This window comes from Parus major, chromosome 2 (genome assembly GCF_001522545.3).
Source record: "Parus major isolate Abel chromosome 2, Parus_major1.1, whole genome shotgun sequence".
Classification (NCBI taxonomy): Eukaryota; Metazoa; Chordata; class Aves; order Passeriformes; family Paridae; genus Parus; species Parus major.
Genome location: NC_031769.1, coordinates 75,020,433 through 75,044,180, shown reverse-complemented (window position 1 = coordinate 75,044,180; position 23,748 = coordinate 75,020,433). Strand labels below are relative to the sequence as shown.

At 39.6% G+C, this 23,748-nt stretch overlaps 2 protein-coding genes across 7 annotated transcripts in view; both read right to left on the bottom strand.

Annotated features, from left to right (window-relative positions):
* CDH18 (cadherin 18) overlaps positions 1–23,748 on the bottom strand; it is a 1,344,136-nt gene that overhangs the window by 843,628 nt on the left and 476,760 nt on the right. The window lies entirely within an intron of this gene.
* VWC2 (von Willebrand factor C domain containing 2) overlaps positions 858–23,748 on the bottom strand; it is a 55,922-nt gene continuing 33,031 nt past the window's right edge. Inside the window, exon 4 of the mRNA XM_015653324.3 lies at positions 858–1,343. Within this exon, the coding sequence (XP_015508810.1) occupies positions 1,192–1,343 (152 nt within the window). The 3' untranslated portion in view covers positions 858–1,191. The remainder of the gene's footprint in view (positions 1,344–23,748) is intronic.

The following is a 23,748-nucleotide window of genomic DNA, read 5'->3' as shown; positions in this document are numbered from 1 at the left end:
AATTTAAACAAAGGCTATTGGTGCCTGAAGTAGGGAGATGTAATTCACCTCCCATGTCATCAGGGTCAGGCTATGTGCTAGAAATCCTCTGATGGATTCAAGGATGGAGTTTTAAACCTTTCCATTCAATACACAGTGTCACAGATCCTGTAAACACTGCCAAACAAAATTTTGAACCAGGTTCCAACAAGGTGGCAAAAGCAGGGTCTAGGGAATGGTGCAGCTACTAACCACACCTCTAACCCTAGTTTAGCAATGTGGAGCCACATCAGTGAAGGCTTGTTTGGCTGCTGTAGCCTTTCCAAGCTGCACTTCTCCATATCCGTTATGCATCACATCAATGATGATCTGTGGTTACTTACCTTCACTTCCACCAGCTTGGTGATGCTGTGTTATGCCACGGAAATATTTGCCCTGCTGATAAACTTTATGTCTGAAATTAATATTAAGAATTTAATTTCTCTGAATAATTTTTTATAGCAGCAGCTATGAGAGACCAATTTCATATTACCCACTGCTCCAAGTTATCTTGGCTGTGGAGCAGGAGACAGGAGCACAAGTAAAACTAAGATATGAAGCTGACTCACCTCTATATTGTAGCCCATTTATGTTCATAAATGAACACATGTTCTCTGAAAGCCTATTCTTCTCCTCTTTTTTCCAAAAACAGAGAATATCAAAGTTGCCTATCTCTTGCCTGCCCCAATAAACTCAAAATAAGCAACAGAAAAAAACAAAAACAAACCCAAACCCAAAACAAAACCAAGAAACACACAAGAAAACCCTTATATAGTCAAACTGGAATAGAAATATAATGTTTTAGCCATGGTACATATATATGAGAGAAGAGGCAATGATACAGTACTTCAATCTGTATTGTCTATATAAAACATTTATTTTTAAGCTCTATAATGGTATTATAGAAATACATAGAATATTTTATAGTGTATTTTAGTGTACTTACTCTGAAAATAACACATTTAAGACAGGTATTCTTATGTACAAACGTTTTAAATATATGCACTTTTTTGCCTTGCAATATTATGTTACTTTGAAAAACAAAATATCAGTATTTTACTCGTTCCTCCTTGCCAGAATCTTCTCATTTGGATTTCCCTGCATCATCTTGGGTTCTCACCACTGTGGGATATTTTATAAAAACCACAAAAAGTCCATAGATGTGTAGACTTCCTATATTTGCTTGCATTCATGTCTAGTGCACATTGCTTGCCGTTCAATCCTCCAAGTGCCTTCTTCGTAAGTACAGTGACATATAGTGCATTCATCAGTTTTCACCTCCCGGCCTGCTGGAATGACAAGGGTTTCTGCAAAACAGTTTGGGCCTGAAAGAAGGAGAGAGTTCATTATGTGACACCAACAGCACACTGCAATGCAGCTTAGCATGGTCCTAGACCTGGGCATGGAAAATCTATTGAGAAGTGAGTAATGCTGGGCACATTAAACAGACATTGGCATCATGCACAAGCCATAAAAGCAGCAAAGAATGCAAGGACCCAGCCCACCAAGTGGCTGGATGTTTCTGGTACAGATTGTCTCTGCCCTCTGTGCAGGAAGGTGCAATAAAAATGCAACTGTGACAGAGACCTGGGCACACCCTGATGGTGAAGATGGACATGGACTGAAGCCAGAGAAAATACCAGCTGTTGATAATTCATCAATGCTACTGTAAGCTACTAGGGAGCCACTTATACATTTATTACTTTTTTCCTGCTGGAAGTGAGCATTTTAGTTGCTGTAGTAATCATAGTATCACATTAGTTTATCTTCCCTTTCATGAGAAAATAGTCTATTTCCCACAGAGTGTAATAGCTTCAGCCTCTTCTGAATAAGGACACTTTTTATGTATAAAATGAAATAAAAATGACTTTTATGTAAGTCAGCAAGTTTACAAACACCTCTTTTCATAGTACACTGAAATAACTTCATTTCCAAGGATGAGACGGAGAAAAACCCACCAGGACAACGTTCAGAAGACCAATCTGGTTCTTTCAAAAAACAGAAGGCTGCAAGGGCTGTATTATCTATATTTCTGTCTAAAAATAAGTCTATTTCTGTCTTGAAAATCCACACGCACTTGCAGAGCAGCATTAAGCCCTCCAACCACATATCTATCCACTGTCATGCCCCCAGTGAACTCGGCTCCTCCATTCAATGAGCACAAATAGCAGCTGCTCAGGCACAGCCTGGCCACTTCACAGCACTTTGGCACCACTGTCATCAGGGAAGGATTTATAGGAAGAACCAGGATACATTGATCTGACACTGCTGAAATTCCAAAAGGCTATGGATGCACAAAACACTTGTTGACTGCCAGCCTGTTTGCCATACTCAGATGGGCTCAGTCTTCCATTGCTGAGGGTTTAGTCCAAGACCTGCACCAAAGAGCATGGCTTCTTTTTTTGCGGGAAATGTAGCCCACCTCCTGGGCTGCTCATTTTAAAGCACAAACAAAATAGTTCACAAATCAGTTTTATCAATTACCTCATAGAAACAGGTTATGTCTTTGTATACACACAACAGCCTGAGAATCAGATGCCAAATTGGCCATAAAGCAAGCCTTTCCTCACTGAAGAGTTACATCTAGAAGAGATTTGCAAGACCTGCAGAAATTTGCTTCCCCAAGTTGTACTCCTTAATGCTTTGAATATTTAAGCCCATACTTCGTTTTCATAGAATAATAGACTGTAGAATCATTAAGGTTGGAAAAGACCTCTAAGGTCCCTGAGTCCAACTGTTAACCTAACACTATTGTGTTCACCACTAAACCATATCCCCAGGTGTCACAACCTTTTGAACACTTCCAGAGGTAGTGATTCCACCACTTCCCTGGGCAGCCTATTCTAGTTTTGGAACTGACTGTTGGCAATTATCTCCAACATGTGGCTTCTTCCACAATTTTGGGTGACTTCCTGCCCATTTGGATGCATAAAGTACTGCAAAATACAGCCTATCTCATCTAAAATCACCTGCTTTACTATCCTAATGTTACTGTGATACTTCTCTGTTTTCTTTCCGTCTGTCTGTCCATGCAAAATATTATGAGCTGGAAACACGGGAAGGAGGACTTTCAGGGTGGAAGGAATGCTCCTGGGCCCCCACTGCACACTTGGAGGTGCCCTGGGTTTCAGCCAAGGTAAAGCAGAGTTAACCATGCTGTCCTCAGTGGAACTTTTTAAAAAAATATTTGAATGCTGATCTGTATACTTCTGTTTCTGTGAAATACAGTATTCTTCTTTCACCTAATCAAGTTTCATCCCAAAATGAGTTCACCTGCACATTAGGTAAAGACACCTGAATGTTTTGCAGGACTGTAATAGCCCCATGATTTACAAAGCTATATGATATAAAGAGTTAAAATATTAAAAGCAGAATCTACTTTCCATCGAGAATTTGTATGAAACCTACAAGACCATTTGAAATTTAAACACTATTTAAAAGGCACCATAGGAAAAAAAGTGATGTGAATCCCCTGTACAGGATTTATTTTATTCTGGAAAAGCAAATGTTATAGGTGGTTGTAGAAACCAACTGGGGAATGAAATAAAAAGGGTGCAACACACATGATATTATTCACTTGGATTCAGAATGTAAATGCCTCCAGTCACTATTAGCAACACTTTATTGTCATGTGTGATGAGTCCTTTTTACACCAGAAAGTTATTTAATGTAAAGATTCAACAAGTCAGACCTCAACTGTTAAACTATTTTATATGGGGGTAAGTAATTGCTTTGGTAAATCTACAGAAGAGCAATAACCACCTACCTGAGAAAGGGACCTGAAAAAAATAAATGGCAGCAACAAATGTTTTAGTACCATGGAACTTTTCCTTAGAAAATTGCCCACTTTCTGGTTCTGCATTTGCACCCATCATTACTGTAAGTGCAAATCTTACATAGTACTTAAGCTGACAACAGTCAGCTGGCGCTGGCATCCTTGCCCTCACCTTTTTCTCTGCAATATCACACACAGCATTGTGGGTAATGTTACAGAAAAGGTCATGAATGAAAAGGCTGAACTGACTGGATTACTGCAACATCATGCATGTAAATGTCAGTGCAATACAGTGTCCAAACAAGAGAAAATAATTCCACAACTCTCCTTTTAATAGTTCTCCAAACTGTTAGACTTCTAGGGGAAATAACTCTGAGCTTCACCCCAAACCCTTCAGTTTTGTAGCTGTATTAACTTGTCCTCACTCATGGTGTCCAATGGCTCCCTTCCCACAAAGCAGGGAAAGCTCATCCCTTTCCTCTTCCTCTGAGGAGCAGACAAAGGACACAGACTTACATGGCTGGACTGATGAGACCAGCCTGCAGTGAAGTGGTATATGTGGGACAGCACTGTTGGGGACCCTTGGTGAAGGGCTGCTCTGGCTACCTGCAGCTCTTCCCTGGCCCCTGCCTGTCACAGAATATTCTAAGTTGGAAGAGACCCACAAGAATCATCAGGTCCAGTTGGAGGGACAGTGATGCTTCTCTGCCTATCTAAAAGGACAGTAGGGAAACTGAGGAATTGAGGATTTTGAACAGACAGTGGGAAGGCCAGGAGGCACAGCAGGCACACAAAGGCCGGTTTTAAAAGCTGAAGAGTGCCTTTTTCTCAGTCTCCCTTTGGAGAGGGAGGTCCTTCACATTCAGACTGGATGAGCTGCCCCAATAGCAAGGCACTTGCTGAAACTACTGCTTTATTTAAAACTGGGCAGTTTATATTGATTTAGCAAGACTTTCGAAAGGTAAGCAATTTTGAGTTAAGTTTGCGAAATTACCTGACTTAGCACATGAAAAAGCATTTCTAAGTAAATTGGCTGTTCCAACCCCACAGCAGTGGTGGGCTTTCTCACTAGGAGCTGCTGCTGCAGGAGCAGTGAATTTGTTCTCCTTGCTCAACAAAGGAGGTTGACTGCTTTCTGAGCTCCTTCTTGGCTCCACCACTCCTCTGCCCAAATTCAGCACCTGGTACTTGCTCGATGCAGCACTAGCTGGTTTGCTCTGTAGTATAAACTTCCTGGCCCCAGCTATGTACACTTAAATAGCACCAAGGCAGTCAGTGGTCCTGCACTTCTCTACAGCAGATGAAGATCTTTCCATATCACCTTAAATCTGGCAGAAAATTCATTATGACATATTGTATCAATTCTGAGTGCAGCTTGAAATCTACCACTACTTGTTTGTTTTCTTAAAGTATTCAACTGGTGCTGTCAGACTCCACTTGAGCCACACCATGATTGTATCAGCACAGATTTCTTTCCCAGGGCTAAGGCACAGTTGCTGCCATTGCAGCAATGTCTCAAAGCAGCAAGTTCAGTGCAAATCCTCAGCTCTCACACTGAGCACCAGATTGGCATGCAGCTCTTGGCTTCCCTGCATCTGAAACAGAGACTCCTACTTTCCAAAAGCAACATTTTAACTGGATCTAAAGAACTAAGAAGGCAGATCCAGGTAGTTAATTCATTGAACGATTATGAAGAGATCCTCATCTTGGAAACACTTAAAAACTCAAAAAATTTCAAAATATTATTGGGGTAATGCTGCTAATGCAATTTTTTAAAAAAATCATTTCACTGGTCCTGTGGAAAGTTTCTGATTACTTATATGCTATGCTGCAGTGTTGAAAAAGGAAACAATCTAATTAAAATGCAATTTTTTTTATCTTGGAAGGAAAAAACTGATGCCAATTCTCAGCAGAGAATTCCCAAGCCACTCACCTGCAGAGGTACCTGTAACCTTGACAACCTCAGAAGTGCCTCTCTGAAACTACTCTTCCCCTCCTTCCACAAAACCAAACCTGTTATGGAGCTGTTCCCATTTCTTTTTCCTCCTGCCCTTGCTTTTGTATGGGCACATGTTCTGATAAGTTAAAAAATATGAGATACAGCAATTTGGTAAATTGCAATTTAATCAACTGTTTTCATAATGTCTTAAACCAAATCACGGACAGAGAAATCTGTTCAACTGCAAGTTAATATGCTTGCCTGGAGAATAAGTCATAGCAGATGCCAACTAAAACAACAGTGACAGCCTCTGTAATACAACACTTTGATGTAAGACTGCTTTGGGCTCTGGTCTGCACTAAACTTCCTCACAGCTGCCTTCCTAATAGCTCCCTGCAGGAACCAAACAGGCCACTTCCAAGGCACCTGATGGCAGTCCCATCTACCCTGACAGTTTTCTGGCATTCATCACTGGCATCATTCATTTTGGCATCATTCACATGGTATTAGACCACTCTGTAAAATTACAATTAATCTGTAACCTCAATATTTTGTTTATCCCCTTAGTTTTATTTACTCTTATTTCATTTGTCATGGAGACAGTTCCAACGGTTACAACCTGAAAAGAGAGGTCTTATACTTTGCCCTGGAAGTGTTGAAATATATGACAACATACAAGAAGCTGGGTGAGATCAAAGGCCCACCTGCACCTGCACCAGCCAGAAGGAGATATATAGGGAAGCATACAGGGACAGAGCAAGCACACATATCCAGCTTCCAGCACTGAATAGGAGATTTGGTTAATGGCTTCTCCTTGCTGAGTTAGTGGAGTTAATGGATGTAGCTAAAAGGTTACTTTATCATTAACCTCTCCACCATCTTGCTGAACTCAGATAAACAGAATTTGGTTGCAAGGAAGTCCACAGCCATTGTACACAGGGTAGAATAGTTTTCTTTTGTTGTTTACCCACTACCTAAAGTCGGTATTTCAAAATCCCCATAGTGGAAGAGGTGGTAACAACCATCTCCACCTTTGTCATGCTGTTCATGATCTTATTGACCTGTATCATGCTTCCCTTCTGTCCCACTACCTCACCTGCAAGTTGAGGAGGCCAGCTCTGCACTCTCACTGTCCCTGCTGACCTCCCCACACATCCCCCAGTTCTGCTACCTCGTTTTGGGGCTGTGAGGACCTGTGTACCACACACAAATTGTGGAAACATCATGGATCTATACAGTAGCACAGTAATATTCCTTGTTTTGTATCCTATTTTCCTCCTACTTCCTGACATTTGCCTTTCTGTTGTGACTACTGATGAAAAAGTTGAGCTGACGTTTCCATTACACTTACAAATTTTACATCAGATAGAAATGTTACAGAAACAAATGTATCATTGCACTCAAGTTAAATATGCTGCTACCTGTGTTATGTAAAAGTTTCACTGTCCAGAAATGCTACTTGACAGTCTTCCATGTACAGTAAGCGTGTTTTTGTTGCTCAGTTATTTCAGGAACATGCTGGAGAAAGCAAAGCCTTCCTTCTCATGTCTCAGATCTTTCTTCTGACATTTCGAGACTTTCTTCATTGCAGATGCCAGGGAGACTAATGAAACACTGAGCTGAAAAATTTAGCCAACTACCTGCCTGCATTTTAAGCTGTCTACTGCTGCAGATGACCTGTGATGCCACAATACAAGGCCAAAGACATTTTGAAAGTTACACTGGGAAGGACAACTGAGGACCAAACCACAGACAGATGCTGGTGCCTGCCTCCCAGTGCACAGCAACACAAAGTCCCTTCTGACCTGCTTGGATATTTGAGATGAGTTTTGAAATGTGCTAATGTGGCATGGTAAGACATTAAAATAAGGCTGCTGTGCCACATAGTACTGCAACAGAAAGATTTCTGAGACACAAGCATTATCTCCCTCACCCCTCTCAAATCTAATCACTTTCTCCTGTAATGGTATCAGTACCTACTTTGTGTCCTTCAATCTCTAATCTCTTCTAAGGGGTCTGTATCTCCCTGACTTGATTTTGTTTCGCACTCACATGGATGTGTGTGTATATATCACATCTATCTTCTGTGAAATGTCAGCTCAGACGATAAAGCATGAAAAGCAGCTGGCTAAAGGAGTCTGTGACTAGGATTACAGCAGACTCTCATTCTCTCACAAAAATAAGTTCATCACCCCTGCTACTGTCATGATTCTGACCTCTCCCAATCCATGAAAATCTTTTACTTGCCTCAGTACCTCTGGATACAACTGAACCAAGTCCAAAAGAGAGTTTTCAATTACAGAAGAAGGATTCAGGTAAACCCATTTTTAAAAGCAATTTGAGACTGTGAAAAATCACGTACTATTTCCATAGTTAATCAATGCTTTAAGAGACTGGCAGCCAGAGAACCACAGTATATATCCTAACAGACTTCCTGTAAATGTGTGAATATATATGTATGATATGGAAAAGCAGCATAAAAGCATATCCATTTTGTGATATCTCCTAGCTGCTATTGGAAGTAACAAAAAAGCAGTGGGTGCAATATGCAACCTTCCATGAAAGCATCTTTTTTTTTCATGCTAGACAGAACTTTGGTGATTTTAAGAATAAAACAACCCCTCCTGTTAGGGCCATATTTTGTTAGATGCATAGGGAAATGACAGATTAGAAGAAACAATTTAAAATAACATTTTTCAACTAATTTAGAAGGATGTGTACAGCAGTGTCTGCTGTGAATGGACAGATCGGAGAGAGCCCAAGGAAGCTCTTCTGTAACTAAGCGAGGTGACCATGTCTTTAGTGGCACTGCTGTGAAAAAGTGGGTATCAAAGCTCTGGCACTTGCTGTAGCCCAAGTGTGCCTGTGTGTGTGTATATGGTTTAATCCAGAACATAAACCAGCTATAATCTGCTTAAGAGCTGAGTTTTAATGTTCTGCTGATGAGACTTGCAAGCCCTGTTTACGACCATGTTCTGTTTTACTTTTTCATTTATCACGTGTGAACAGCTCTGTTAATGAACATTTTATTTGGGCTCCAGTTCTAGAAATTGCAGTAGTGTCCAAAAAGACCCACAGAACATGAAACAATGCCACCACAGCCACTGGACTGATCTTTTTCATCACTGCTTCTTCCCAGTTCTGATTGTCCATCACCTTGCACATCACTTGATGGTGATGATAGCAACCCTGGAATGACAATGCCAAATACTACTGAAACCACTGACAATGCCAATAGTTACCACTACCAAAATGGGCTGCACAGCTTTGCACAGATATAAATGGCTTGCAGGAAAGGAATGGTCTGCAACCTGCCATTGCCACCGTCTCCTTCGGTTCTCAGGTGTATCCAGTGAGCAGCATTTCAGATCTATGCTTTTTGTGTTCTGAATACAAAGAAGCAAAGGAGCATTGAACACCACACAATCCAATACCACAGGAGCCAAAAGAAAGCCTGAAGCATAAAAGGGCCCTATTAAACATGAGGTTTGACTGTCATAAAAATAAATTGCATCAAACAACTTCCTTTATCAGAGAAAATAGAGAAAGACTCAAATAGGCTACTTAAAATTATTTTCAAAGGTCCTATGACTTGTTAAAGGACATTGTATGCCATCCAGGAAGAGCACCAATTAGACATGAGCTGAACATTGTGGGTATCTCACAAAAAATTGCATAAAAACTTAGAAGCCAGCAAGCTGTGCATCGATTTTAGGTTCAGCTTTCTTGCTAGTCTGTCACAACCCAGATGATTAGGAAATTAGACATCGGGCTTGAATGTATGAAGAAAAATCATCTCAGATGCCTGAGATAACAAAGAATCACAGCAATATTTATGTTGGAAAAGATCTCTAAGATCGTTGAGTCCATATATTAAACAAGCACTGCCAGGTCTACCATTAAACCATGTCCCCAAGTGCCACATCCACATACTTAATGAATGCTTTCAGGCATGGTGACTCCATTGTTTCCCTGGGAAGCCTGCTCCAATGCCTGACCACCCCTTCTATAAAGAATTTTTTTTTTTTAATATCCAGTCTAAATCTCTCCTGATCCAACTTGAGGCTACTACCTCTCATCCTGTCGCTTGTTACTTGGGAGAAGTGACCTGAACCTGGCTGCAACATCCTTCCAGGTAGTTTTAGAAAGCAATAAGGTCTCCTTATTAGCCTCCTTTCCCTCAGGCTGAACAACCCCAGCTCCCTCAGCCAGTCTTCATATGACATGCACTCCCTACACTGCTGTTCTCTGGACATGCTCCAGCATATCAGTGTCCTTGCAGTGAGGGACCCAGAACTGGACACAAGATTTAAGGTGTGGCCCCAGTGCTTTGCTCTGGGTACACCAGTAGTGACCAGATGCCAGCTGGAGGTAACTCCATTCACCAGCATTTGCTCGGTCTGCTCATCCAGCTGCTTTCTTTACCAAGTGAACAGTGAACCAGTCCAAACCATGAGCAGCCAATTTCTCCAGGAGAATGCTGTGGGAGAAACAGGAACTCTTAGGGGCTGTCCCTGCCTGTTGGGCCCAGTAACACCTGCAGAAAGCTGTCTGCCTGCACTCCCTTTAGCTCTCTCTCTGCTTCCCCCTGCACCATCCAGACTGGGCTGTGAACCAGCCTGGGCTAAAGCCAGCCTGGAAGAGGGGAGGGCGGTTTGGTCTGGGTCATGAGCTGTGGCGCAGCATTCTGCAGAGATGCTTGCAATGGAGTGGAGACCAGGGAGTGTGTGGGAATAGCACTGGCTACCTTGGAAATTACTTCTGAAGCCCAGGGAGGGGAGTCATATCTAAGAAAACAAACTGAATCATTGGTAATTTTTCCCTCTGTTACAGAAACTGCAGAAGCATTGCCAGGCAGTGCATGGACTGGCAACAGTGATGGGGCAGTCTGTGGGCTGCAGTGGGGTAAAATGTCTGCCTGTCCCAGCACTTGTAGCATGGGAGCTTAAAAACCCTGCTGCTGAGGCTAACAGGGAAAAATCCTTCCCTTTCTTAAGCTGTTTATTCATCCCAGTGACCCTACTGGGCTTGGCAGGATAACGGGCAGCCTGGTGAAAACTTGCTCAGCATAAAAACATCTTCTTTGCACTGGGAAACATCAGCTTATTCTTCAGGTTGTTATAGATACATATTATATTATTGGCTTTTCATAAATATTGAAATGAAAGTCATGTATTTGATGTTGGAAAACTTTGCTGTATTAGTATGGTTTCTTCTATTTCTGTTATTGATAGAGCTTAGAAATAGTGGTATTTTATATATATATATATATATATATATGTTAGGCTGTGACATGGTATTAAAATAAAAAAAACTGCTTTGGTTCATGTAGCCCAGAAACTGAAAAGATAATCAGAAATCCCCCTGCATTCTTAAATTATCTTACTCAGATGAAGACAGCAATGACCAGTGCTCCAAGGGAGGAATTTATTGAACCTCTGCTATTAGGGATTGTGAGCCTCAACAGAGCCAAGAAGATTGTTCTATGGGGGAGGGGGCAAGTGGGGCTAAACAAAGGAACATCTGAAACTTAAGAGGAATGTTTGAATCATGTATAAGAATTTATGAATTTGTAGTAGGGTTCTGTTTTTAAGGACAATCCTTTGTTAGTAAGGTGTGCTCTCTTGGCTGAATGCTGAGGTACCTGGCTGTATTTGTACATTTTACTTTATTTCTATCTCCTCATTGTCTTTATATTAAACTTTTAAATTTTTATATAAAAAATATGTGAACCTAGTTTTTCACAAGATTAAGGAAGCCATGTGAAATGCCTTTGTTGAAAGATCCTCAAAAAGTTATCCTAAAAACAGTTATGCAAATTTAAAAAAGATTCTACTCTTCCAAGAGTACATGATACAGGCCTCAGAGGTTTGCTGCAAACACTGTAACCAAAAGCACATTTTAATTAGCCAAAACACTGCAGCACTGGTGGGCTGTAGTGTCTACCAGTTAGGTTAGTTAGGTCACTGAGAAGCGGTCAGTAACTTAGGCAAAAATGCACATACAGTCAGGATTTTATGTCTTGAAACACAGGCTAAATGCAGGATACTAATGAAGGATAAGATTTAGAGAATTATTTTGGGAAAATCCCTGAAGATTTCAACTAGATCAAAAGCTAAAGTGGTACCAAAATACAGTATAACTCTGCTTGAGCAATGAAGCAGAATCTAAATCAATATATTTTCCCAGTCACTATAAATCACTGGGGATTGAGAATACGATATGTGAGGATGGCCAGTGGCTACCTACTACTACAAGGAATTATTCAATCAAATAAATTGATTTGATTGAATAATTCAAAACAAAACAACATCAGTCAAGCATCAGCCATTTTTTCACCACATTCATGCACTGAATATAGTTAAACCAGAGGTTATCTTTCTTACTGGGAATGATTTATACCAAAATCTTAAATGTAGTATCATTCAAGTCCTGACAGACTGTCACAGCAGTGACAACTCTCCCAGTTACACAGTGCCCTTGCAAGTTCAGGTATTTTACAAAGGCTTGGTTTGGCTTTTTGTTGTTATTTTGTGTTTTGTGTCATCATTACTGAGATCCTTTAATCCTTTGGGCTTTGTTTTGTTGGTTTTTTTTTGTTTTAGTTATGATCTTAGGGGCTTGCATTCACAGACAGATTTCTAGCCACTCTTCATTAGAGCTGATTTGTTCTGGTTGTAGGTGTACAGATGTCCTTAGCATGCCTCTCTTTAGGTAATCTGCTGCTGAAGTGATACACACCAATGAGGAAAAGGTGTCAACACTGAAGGAGCTGCAGTTTGGGATCTCAGACACTAGTGTAACCCTCTCATACAGACAAGCTGTAAGCAAAGCTGACCGCTGCAGAAAGAGGAAACAGAAGTTAAGACTCTTAAAGGGAATAAAGTTAGTGCAGTAACAGAAATAAGTGGTCTGTCATATCTGAACTCCTCAGCTTTGTACTAGAAAATTTTAGCCCTGTGTCATTTTCTTGATAGTATCTGTGATTTTGTGCTTATTTTATCCATTTCCTTTGAGTTACGAAAGGTAAGTACCCAGCCAAGACCACTACCAGCACAATTTTTATTTAAGACATTAAAAAACTCCAAACAGTTCCACAAAGGATATTCTTCAATATATACTGATCACCACCTTTCTCTCCTCTACCTTTCTCATTTAGAATGTTTCCAATAATTGTCCTCCTAAAACCAGAAAAACAGTACCCCTTCTTACAGAAACAGAAGTGTCAGGAATCTGTGCCAAAGAATGAATTACAACTGTCAACATGTCATGCATTGTTTTAAAATACAATGAATTCTAACCATGTCCTTTGCTGTGCATTTTTAGCTTCACTGACTGAAATAAAAAGCTGTCCTTGTGAAAAACAGGTGTAATGCATGGGAACCAGAACAGGAAAATTAAGAACCTGTTTAGTCACCAGTCTTAACATATTACTTCTATAGGTGTGAAAATTTACAAAAATATATAGTTGTAATAGCTAATTGTTTTAGTATCATACAATTACTATGTGAATATACCTGTAAAAAACTGAATTGTTATGTTTTCCTAAAGAAAAAATTCCTTAGCAGCTGGCTTTAAGATGCACCTAAGTTACTTCACAACTGAGAAAAATAACCGTATTTTTATGAGCAAAAGAGAGGCCATGCTTTGCCCTCCATGCTACCCAATCAATAATTCCAGCTTTTTATCCCCTTTAACGATTTTTCCCTGGTGGTTATGAAACACAGCCCTGACACAGCTTGCTTTGGAAAGACTGCATTTTGTACCCATGGAGGAAACTGAATTCAAAATCACAGGAAAATGTCTCTGTGAGAGCATGCTCTTCCTGCCCTAAGCAGGGTTCCCTGAGTAGCCCTGCTCCCATGGCTGGCTAGGTTGCAGTCTGGGAAAAGCTTGGCATCAATCCCTGCTCCAGCACACTGATTCTGGACAGACACAGTTCTGGGGATAGGCACCCAGCTTTGCCACCTAAAAATGAGGGATCTGGTCCAAGCCAGCTGCCTACAGACTCTGTATATGGAGGGAAAGGAAGAGGCACCTCTGGGGACAAGTCCCTGTACATCCTGCAGACAGCTGCTGCCACAGCTGCTCGTTAGTCTTGGCCTGCAGTTGAACTCTTCACCAGCACGCAGGCATCCTCCTCATATTTCAGTCCCATTTCTTACATGGGCTCCTCATATCACTCTCTTACCTCATCAAGGTCTTGCACAGAATACTGAGTGAGATGCTAAACCAACACCATTTGGATGAAAGAAAGACGCAGGATAGGAAAGGGTGCATCAAATATTTGTTATTATGTTGATCAGAAACTGTCAACAAGTCAGAGCTGAAAATCTGAGACACCATTCCGAGGAGACTTCACAGACTCCACTTAGTCACATACTCCACATGTCTAAAACCAGCTTTTAAGAAATACAACTAGATATTACGTAAATCTTAATATATTAAGTTGCAACATGAAAATCTGTCACTACCTGAAGTTAATTTCCTCTTATTTCCATTTTCATCACCCTCACAAAACTCATAAATCAAAAACTAGCTAAACAGGGATGCCTTGGAGTAGGAAGAGTGGGAAACCAGAAGATAGATGGGTGATTCATTACAAAAGCAAAAGATTAGGAAGCCACTGGTGTTGGAAAAACCAAATTAGTGTGATTTCAAGCAGGAAGAAAAAAGGAAGAAAGCAGAGAGGGTGACTGGAAAAATTATTTTAAGGAATCAACTTTTTGTTGAGATGGGAAGACAGATGCTTTGAAGTGAGAGACATGAATCATGATAGGAGAACCAGCTTTGTTAAATGTAAGGATTGCCTCTGTGAGTTAAACAAATCCTTTCATCCAAGAGAAGTGCAGCAGCACAGAAATTGCATGTCACTCACCAGGGCACACATAAAACGACACACAGTACCCCAAAAAAATCTTCCACATAACATCACTCAGCTTCTCCACTTTTAGAGTATTAAACAGCATTTATTTTCCCATGTGCTGCATAGCAAGAACACCATTTGATAGTGCAGTGCTCTTCTCCCATGATGTTGTTAGTGAAGGCTCTTTCTTTCCTTTATACAGGTGTGAGAAATTGGGCAGAGCCCAGCAGACAGCACAACCCCCTTGGAGCACACAGATCTTTGGTTTCCTGGACATATGCCAGCTGGGCCAGGGGCTAGTAAAAGAATCAGAGGAAGGATGATAAGCTCTATATTCCGTTTAGTATTCCCATGGCAACTTGTTAAGGTATAAATGGATTGAGTCTGCATATTTAGCCACCATCACTAACATCACTGTTTTGGCTATTTTTGGAAGATTCAACAGTTCATCCCAGTCACACAGCAGGATACAGACACCTTCAAAAAACACCAGGGCTCATGTAGAGCCCTCTGGTTTTATCCAGTGCAAATCCACAATCTAAGAAGCCAACATTTGTATAATTGAGCTTGTAAAGATGTCTGCTCTTCTGAGGAGAGACAAGATATTCCTGTTCACAGAAGTAACCATCAAGCTCCTGCAAAGCTGCTCAGGGAAAAGTAAGAAATCAGATCAGGCCTTTCCTTAAATTAATAGTCCAGAAAACTCTGAAAAAAATCAGATTGGATTCCAGAAAGGGCCCCCAAGATGGCCAAATTGGCATTAGGAACCTGGGCTGATTTCTAGAACTTTCTTTCCCCTTTTTTTCCCTAACATGTAAACCTCTGGAGCAGTTACTGAGACATGAAAACCAGTCTTTGTATTTACAGTAATAGAATTATTGTAAACCTAATCTCAACTATTTCCACATAGTATATGCTGCTTCTTGTAAAATTATCTCCAAAGGCAATTATGGAAATAAAAGTTCTCGAGGAAAACAGCTGGTGCTTTTATGTTTATCTGAAAGCTATGTTTGTTTTTTCCTAGGCAAAACCAAAGCATTATGCAACTGTAAATGATTCCCAAGACTTTTTGAACTGATTTTTTTAAAACTCAGATTAGTGCACTAGAAAAAGAGTAATAAAATAGTACAGAAGTGGTAAAACTAAAAATTAAATTTTACTTTTCTAATAAAATTATTACTCCAGAATGTCCTACAACCAACAATTAAACACTTGTATGATTATAGTGATACCTACTCAATCTGTCTTGGGGGTATACTTCTACTCTTTGGTGATAAAAATGATCACTGCTCAACTGCTGCATACACAGCGTAAGTGTAAAGAAGACTTGAGAAGTTTGTGTTGAGTAGAAGTTATTAGTTTCAGGAACCTCCCTAGAAGACAAAACTAAATTAAAATTAGAAGCTCTTAATTACAGAGTATGTAGGAGTGTTGTAAAACATGTGAGATTCAGAGATGTGGAAAGGAGATGTTTCCTGCAGAAGAACTGATATCCTAGCAAAGGAATGATATAAGCCCAAGCGGATGAAAACAGCAGATCTTCTAAATCGCTCCCTTTTGCAAGGTGAGGCTCATTCCTGTCTCACTGTAGGGTTTAACTTGCAATTACTTCCTTTGCACTTGATACCATAACCATTAATAGCATGATAGGTACTTGTCTACAACCACTACTGGATTAGTATTTATTTTCTGATTCTTTATTTCAAGTCTGTATGTAATTTATGCATGTGCAATTGAAATCCATGTATTAACATGCATAAAAAATTAACTCTGTAAGGAATCTTTGTGGAATAAAAGCTGTGTAACAAAAGCTATCCTTTCAAGAGAGCAGAGATAATTGGTCAGAACAGAAGGATAATCACAAAAAACCCTCCAACCAAAAACCAAAACTCTGCAACAGTTTTTAAAGGAAATCTTGACAGCAACACTGTGAATAAGACCATGTAAACGCTTTAAAATAGACTAAATCACTTGGGAATAGAAACTTTTATACAGAATATGTATCATTCCGGGCACATTACATCAAGGAATAAAACACATGAAGAAGTCTCTTTCTCTCAATTCCTCATGATCGTCAACTGATTTCTACTGTATTAGGAACACTACTGCAGGTAAAAACATCTAGTGGCAGGGCAAAATAATAATACAGCTGTAAACATGAGATTCCATGAGGGACTCATATGCCAACAGATCTCTTTCAAACATCTCTTCAAAATGCCAGCAATAAAAACCAAGGTTAAATACATGTTCATCTTTGGTTGTGCTGCAAACACCAGAACTGTCAAAGTTCTGAAAAAAAAAATCTGAAAAACTGAAACTAAGTCAAAATCCCCTAATCATGCTTAAATAATTGGATTGATAAATTTAGATTTCAGATTTTAAGCCTTCTTGGCACATTATGTCATTTTTTTTCCTCCGGGCACAAAATCTTATCAAGTAAAACACCTCTATACCTGAAATTATGAGACTGATATTTCAGCTAGTTATGGCATATTTAGTCTTACTGAATAAAATCATGTTGTCAAGTAATGACTGAATACAGATGCTGACAAGGCAGAAAGGGTAAAACTCTTAAAATAGGATAAAATGGCAGCTATAATGGAAGGCAGGAAGAAAAACTTTGCTTTTTGGTATTTCCCCTCCTTAACTTTCACTTCTTTTCAAAGTGGAACTCCTAAAAGCTGCACTCAGTCACTTATTTTCCCCCAATAACCAATGTGTTATGGGTTCTCCCTGCAGATGGCATTGCTTTTAAAAGACCATTTCTAACACAGGTTTCTGGTTAAAAGACAGATTCCACTTACAGGATGTTAAAAAGTGAGAAAAAATGTCTAAAGGAGAGGGCTAGCCTGCCTTGCCATATCTGACCACATTTGACTCCCATTACAGACCTATGGCTTTGTTTCTTATTCATTTGCTTAGTGTTTAGAGAAAGATTTTAAGAAAAACTTCAACTTTCACCACATTTATTTTTCCCCCTTAAGATACAGTCCTGCCAGGTGTTTAGTTTCCCTACGTGAGCTGTGTGAAAGGATTGTAGAAAGATTGTACAGGGAATTAAACATATAGACTTAGAAGAGAGCACCTTGGCCATACTGCAGTAGAGAGTAATGGGATTGGTAAAAAAAATCATGGAAAAATAAGAAAGTAAGGAAATTAAAGAATCTGCAAGGTTCCCACGTAGAAATGTGCAAGTCTGCATGTTAAGGAAACTAGGCCCAAGGCACTAAAACGATTTCAAAAGAGGTCATGCAATATAAATAAAACTTAAAAGCACTTTTTCTTCCTCCAGCAATCATGGCATGAGCACGTCACATCTAAACAAATTTTCTCAAATGTAGCCCACTGGCAAGTCTTTATGTGCTATAGCCCCTAGTATCACCCTTAGGACACTACTTTTCTTACTACCCAAGTCCCTCACCTGCCATGTACACACAAGTACAATCTGTAAGAAATTTTCCTACCTTCTAATAAAATTTATTATGATAAAATAAAATTGCAGAAAGCAAAAATCTCCAAGTTCTCATTCCATTTATCCTTCTGTCTTCACCTCTAGTCTTCCCATCTCCTTCTGCTCCAATCACATTTACCTTGCTTCCTTTCTTGCCCTTAACTCCTCCTGATTTCTGAGACAGCTGCACGACCCCATCTGCTGTGCAGAAGGACCACTTCATGTTGTCTGTTCAAGCACAGACAGCAGACCTGACCAGAAAGATATATGGCACCACAAACAGGCACCACAAGTGTTCCCTTGTGCACATTCACTTCAGGAATTCCACACCCTGGTGAGGGATTTGCTTCTCCTCATAGTTCATTATAGTAGTGCCTGTTGCACTAATTCACCCACATAATCTCCTGATCTCCTGCAGAATAAAAAAAAGCTGGTCCTGACATCTTGGCTATCACTAACATTCTGAGGTATATTCAAGGTAGATCAAAAATACTGCAACCATTTTGGTGCTTTTGAACAGCTACTGTAAGTTTGCACCTTTCAGGACTTTTTTCTGGATTTTTTTCCCCCAGCAAAAATCAAAGAGCCTTATTAGGATCCTAGCAGAAATCTAGAAGAATAATTGCCTCTTGTTTTTTTTATGACAGGTTCAGGTTCTTGAAAATTTTCATGTTTCTAATACAGGCTAGTCATTCTCTTAAATTATAGCCCTGGGGTAATACAGAGCTTCTGCATATAATTTATTTTCAATCAGTAACATTTTCTTTTAAAGATTTACCCAATATGTAGCATATTGAAAACCTTGAAAAAGTTTAAATTGTTTCTTCTTACTCATCCAATATGCTGTGTCACTTTGCAGTTGTGGGGGAGCCTTTCTGCACGAGTTTTTCCCCTACAGCTGTTTCATAGATTGAGCTGCTAAATTAAGCACAGAATGCTACTGACCATCCACATTTTTCATCATTGTTTTCCTCTGTATTTTGATAGACTTTTCTAAACCATCAAAAACCTAAAGATTCCTTACAGGTTTTAAGAAAAGAAGTTCCATGTGCAACTCCAACACAAAACTCCGATGTTACATTGCTGGAAACTGCTATCTTCATGCACCTGTGTACACACGCATACAAACCTAACTCCAAAGTAGTTCAAGTGAATTGAGGACTCAAATCTCCTTTCCCAAAAAGAATTAAATTGAGGAGACACAGTGAATAATTATGGGCACTTGGACACTTATAATCTATGTTTTTAGTATATTATAGATGTATTTATTTGGAAGTTCCCAAATTCATACTTTTAGAATAACGGTACTTGCAGAAAGCATAGGCCAAGCAGACTGCAAAGCACCTTTCAGAGCATTAATAGCAGCCTGTGAAATTTCAAGGAGGGGACAAACAGACGCCTGTCATCTTCTAATAGATATACTTCAAGGTTATTTTGGTATAGATTTAATGCACATAAGAAATCAAAATATGTGATCAGTCAGAGCCCGAAGACCATGTGGCTAAAGCAGCCTGGCCTCCTGCAGACCTCTGGTGCAGCATGGGCAGCACTGATCATTCCAAAGACCAAACAAGATGCCAGAATTAGAACAAATCTATACACTCAGCCAAATAAGACCCAGGACAAATGGAGGGAAGGTGTTTCTTCTAAAGAACTTTGGAAGGAGGGGAGAACAGAACAAACTGGCTTCCCAAACTCATGCCATGAAAATTTTTTTACTTTACTAAAATGTTATATATGGCTAAGATAATTCAAAACCTGATCAATTTCTAACAGGAACACACCCTAGTCTTGTTATGATAATTTCTATATGCATTTGAAACTTTCATTTGCAAAGAACTTATCAAGTCAAATAAACTCTACCAAGGCTTTGCAAAGTAAGAATATATTGGAGTCACAATTAAAAGTGCCACTTTGAAGAAAGACTGCTCTCCTCCCTCCCAACATCTGTCAATAAATAGATTAGTCTTAGATGATAAAGTAACTTCTGTTGTTGATTCTGTGTTTGGGTGGCACACACACTCAAATGACTACGAAATTTAGTATTACCTGTCTGTGCAATATGAAATGAAGCACCTATGCACAAACACATAGACAGAGGACCAGAATGGAAGGCAACTGAAAAGCATGAACAATTGCTTAAACAAAAATTATGTATTATAGTAATATTTAATGCTCCAGCAGTGACCCTAATCGTGATACAATATACTACTGTATAATGAAACTTGTTCTGCTGTAATTCACATTCAAGCAAGAAAAAATAGATGAGGGAAGAGAGATTTTCATTCTCATAATTTTAAACATAAGAAAGTTCTAAAATCTTTTTTTCAAGGTCATGAGGAAACTCTGTGTCAAAGCAAAAGTTTGTATAAATATGTTTAATGATGTTCATAGCATGTGAAAATTGAGCCAGATCCATGGTTGCTATACACCAGATTACCTCCATGGTCTTTGAAGTATGAGCTTGAATGACTTGTATTCATAGGGCCTTGCCGACAATGCAGACCAGTGCTACTTTGCTGTAAAGTAGTTAACTATAGGATCATGAATGAGGGGGAGAATTTAATCTTGAAGAAGATCTTGAAGGTTTCATCATATAGCCAACACCTTTGCAAATAGAAATTAAGCAAAGCTGTGTCCTGCCTGAGGGAGAAAAACCCTGTGTGTAGGTGCAGTGATGCCTAACTGGTACAGGGAGAGCAGCACAGACACAAAGCCTGGCACAGTGGGAAATGTCCGATGCGGAGAGGATTTTTTGTACTATAGCTTGGAGAGAACAATTGGATGAGCCTTTGAAATGGATCAGGGTAAGACACACAATGGCCAGGTCTGCGATTAAAAACATTTCTGAAACATCATCTGAAACTGACTCAAATATGAGTCTACACCAGACCCAGCTTGCAAGTTCTTCAGAGACCTGTGTGTGCCAAGAGTGTCCCCCAGTCCTTCCCAGTGATCAGTGTTCCTGAAATGGAGGAGCCAGGTTGGGATTCATGGTAGGCAAGAAGCTAAAGAAATCTGAACTAAACCATGGAAACATGCAGGGGCCCCAAGGAGCTCCCACAGGGCAAAGGGGTGGTTGATGACACAGAGACTACACAATAGACCAGCTTCTGCACCTATCATCTTTCTGCACAGCCCAGAAGAAAAGTCCAGGATAAGCACTGAGTCTTCCCAACCATCCTAGTGTTGAGGAAGCATTTGGACAATTTGGACCACCACAGAAACAAGCATGGCTTGCAGGCTGGCTAACCTCAGCTCTGCCCTCAGCAGCTGCAGGCAGGATTTTCAGATAATTCTTCTAGCATCTACAGCTGAAAATTCTCATCTGAGATTTTTGTCTCACTAGTACATATATTTCAAAACACTAAACCTCCGAAGCCCTGATTTTATTATTAGAATAATTTTCTGCAAATTCTCCAAACATGTACCATTTGATTTTTTAAGAAACTTCCACAAAAAATTACTCCCCTCCCCCCATCAGAGCTTTACACTGCCTGCATAAATTACATTAATTCTACAAAGAGAGACAAGAATTTAGTGGAAAAGCAGTCATCCATCAGAACTCATCATTGGACATGCTGGACTAGCATTTGTCTCTCAGGTCCTGCTCCCTCAACAGGTGATGCAAAAAGGCACAGATGCCAAATCATTTTAGCAGCTGACTATAAGGAAAAAAAAAGGCTTTTGGAAATGTGTTTGTTTGAAGGATTAAAAGAGAAAGATTATTTTAAGGATTAGAAATCAAACAGTAGGAAGTATGAAACAGTCTCACATACTTTAATATTGCATTACTGCATTAGTCCAGGTATGGGACTAATGCAGTAATGTCAGGGACTTTTAAAACTTGTAAGAAATTTTACCCAGCTAGAGGTGTAATTAAATACAGCTGGAGAATACACTTAAAAAGTGCCTCAAGGACTGCTCTAGGATGTATGAGTTTTGTCCATCTTGCTCACAACAAAGAACTTGTCCAAGTACTTTCAGGAAAACACAACCAGGGATCACTCTGCTCCTCAGGCCCAGCTGGCACTCTTCGTTCTCCACAGTGTACCAGCCCGTAACCTCAAATTGCTGCTCTGTGCTGATCATACTCCAACAACAACAATAGACAGAATGAATTTCCTTGTAATGGAAAAAATTGTACTGAGAGCCAGTGTCCTTCAGTCTCATGCTCTTCTAGTAATAGCTAGGGGCTTGGCTAAAAAAGAAAGATTTTGTGCCATTAAAAAAAAATGAAAAAAAGCTGATTGACATGTGTCATATATTATGACACAGCTACATTCTCAACAAAATTTTCCAAACATGTGGGACACTACAAGTCACACTACAGAAGACTCAAGTTTCAGCTTGTGACAGGACATAACTTCATAGAATATTCTTAAGTAAGTTGCACAGATCTATATCTAAAGTGGATTTTCAGCTCCTGACAATTCTTTGAATTAAGGAGATACTAGTGAATAAGAATGTTGTTATCATTTTGGGAATTTACACAGACATACCACAGGTTTTTGGCTATCAAAGAACTTTTCAAAGACTGCTGTGGGACATGTTGTACTGAACAATCCCAGAGCACAGATGCATATTGACCCTGTATTTAATATCTGAAAAGTTCAGAGATACTTATTTTCATTACTATTATTTCTTCTTATTATTTCAGTTTATTTAAATTCTTTTAATCTCAACCTATAGGTTTTATCTTTTTTATGATTCTCCTTCCCAGCCCACTGGGGGCAGGGGTGGGGAAGGAAGTCAGTGCACAACTGCATGGTACTTACTTCCAGCTGGGGTTAAATCACAAGAGAAGCAAAGAGCTGCAGCTTACAGTAATAGAGGTCAAAAACTATCATCTCATCAACATTTGAAGGCTCATGAACTGGTGGGTCAAGGAAAATTAGCTTAACTTATGTAACAACAAAAAGGAGCTGCAAAACAAGTTTCTCCGTGTCTTTGATGAGTTCTTCCAGCTAAACAAAGACAAAAAAAGATCCTTCTCAAAACCCCTCTATACCACAAATTACTTTGATTGTGCTTCATCCTACATCTAGCAGACCCAATTTAGTCCCCATATTAGTGCACACAATGCTTGGGCTCTTTGGTGATCTAACATGTCCAGGATACCAGAAATTTGGGACATGCAACACAAATTAATCAAGAATCAATCACGTTGTTAATATATGGAATCAAAATCTTCACAGCATTAACAAACCAAAATGCCTTTTTAGTGTGATAATCAATCAGTGCACTTGCAGGCAAAGAAAACTGGGAAATCTACACAGGGACAAATATTTATTGGGGAATATACTCCTTTCTGTATGTGTGAAAAGTTCCTGAACAGCGCTTCCACTGTTCACTTGAAGAAACCAGCAATTCATGTGCCACCTCCACATCCCTAAGAACACGATGACTGTCATCAATTAACACTGCTGCAAACTCCCTTGCCAAACAAAAACATGATTCACTACCTACTGACCCATCAGACAGAAGAACAAAGTAGCAGCTGGAGACAGCTCCTGCAAGGCAAAAACCTCCTGGCAGGACCAATAAAGTATATGGATGGAACACAGGGCTTTTGAAATTAATTTCCATCCTTTCTTACCAAATCAGTCAGAAGAATAATTTGTTCCCCTGTGGTATTTCAATGTTATCCACAGATACATGTATTAAATTTTTTCCTTTTTCTTATAATTAATTTCGAG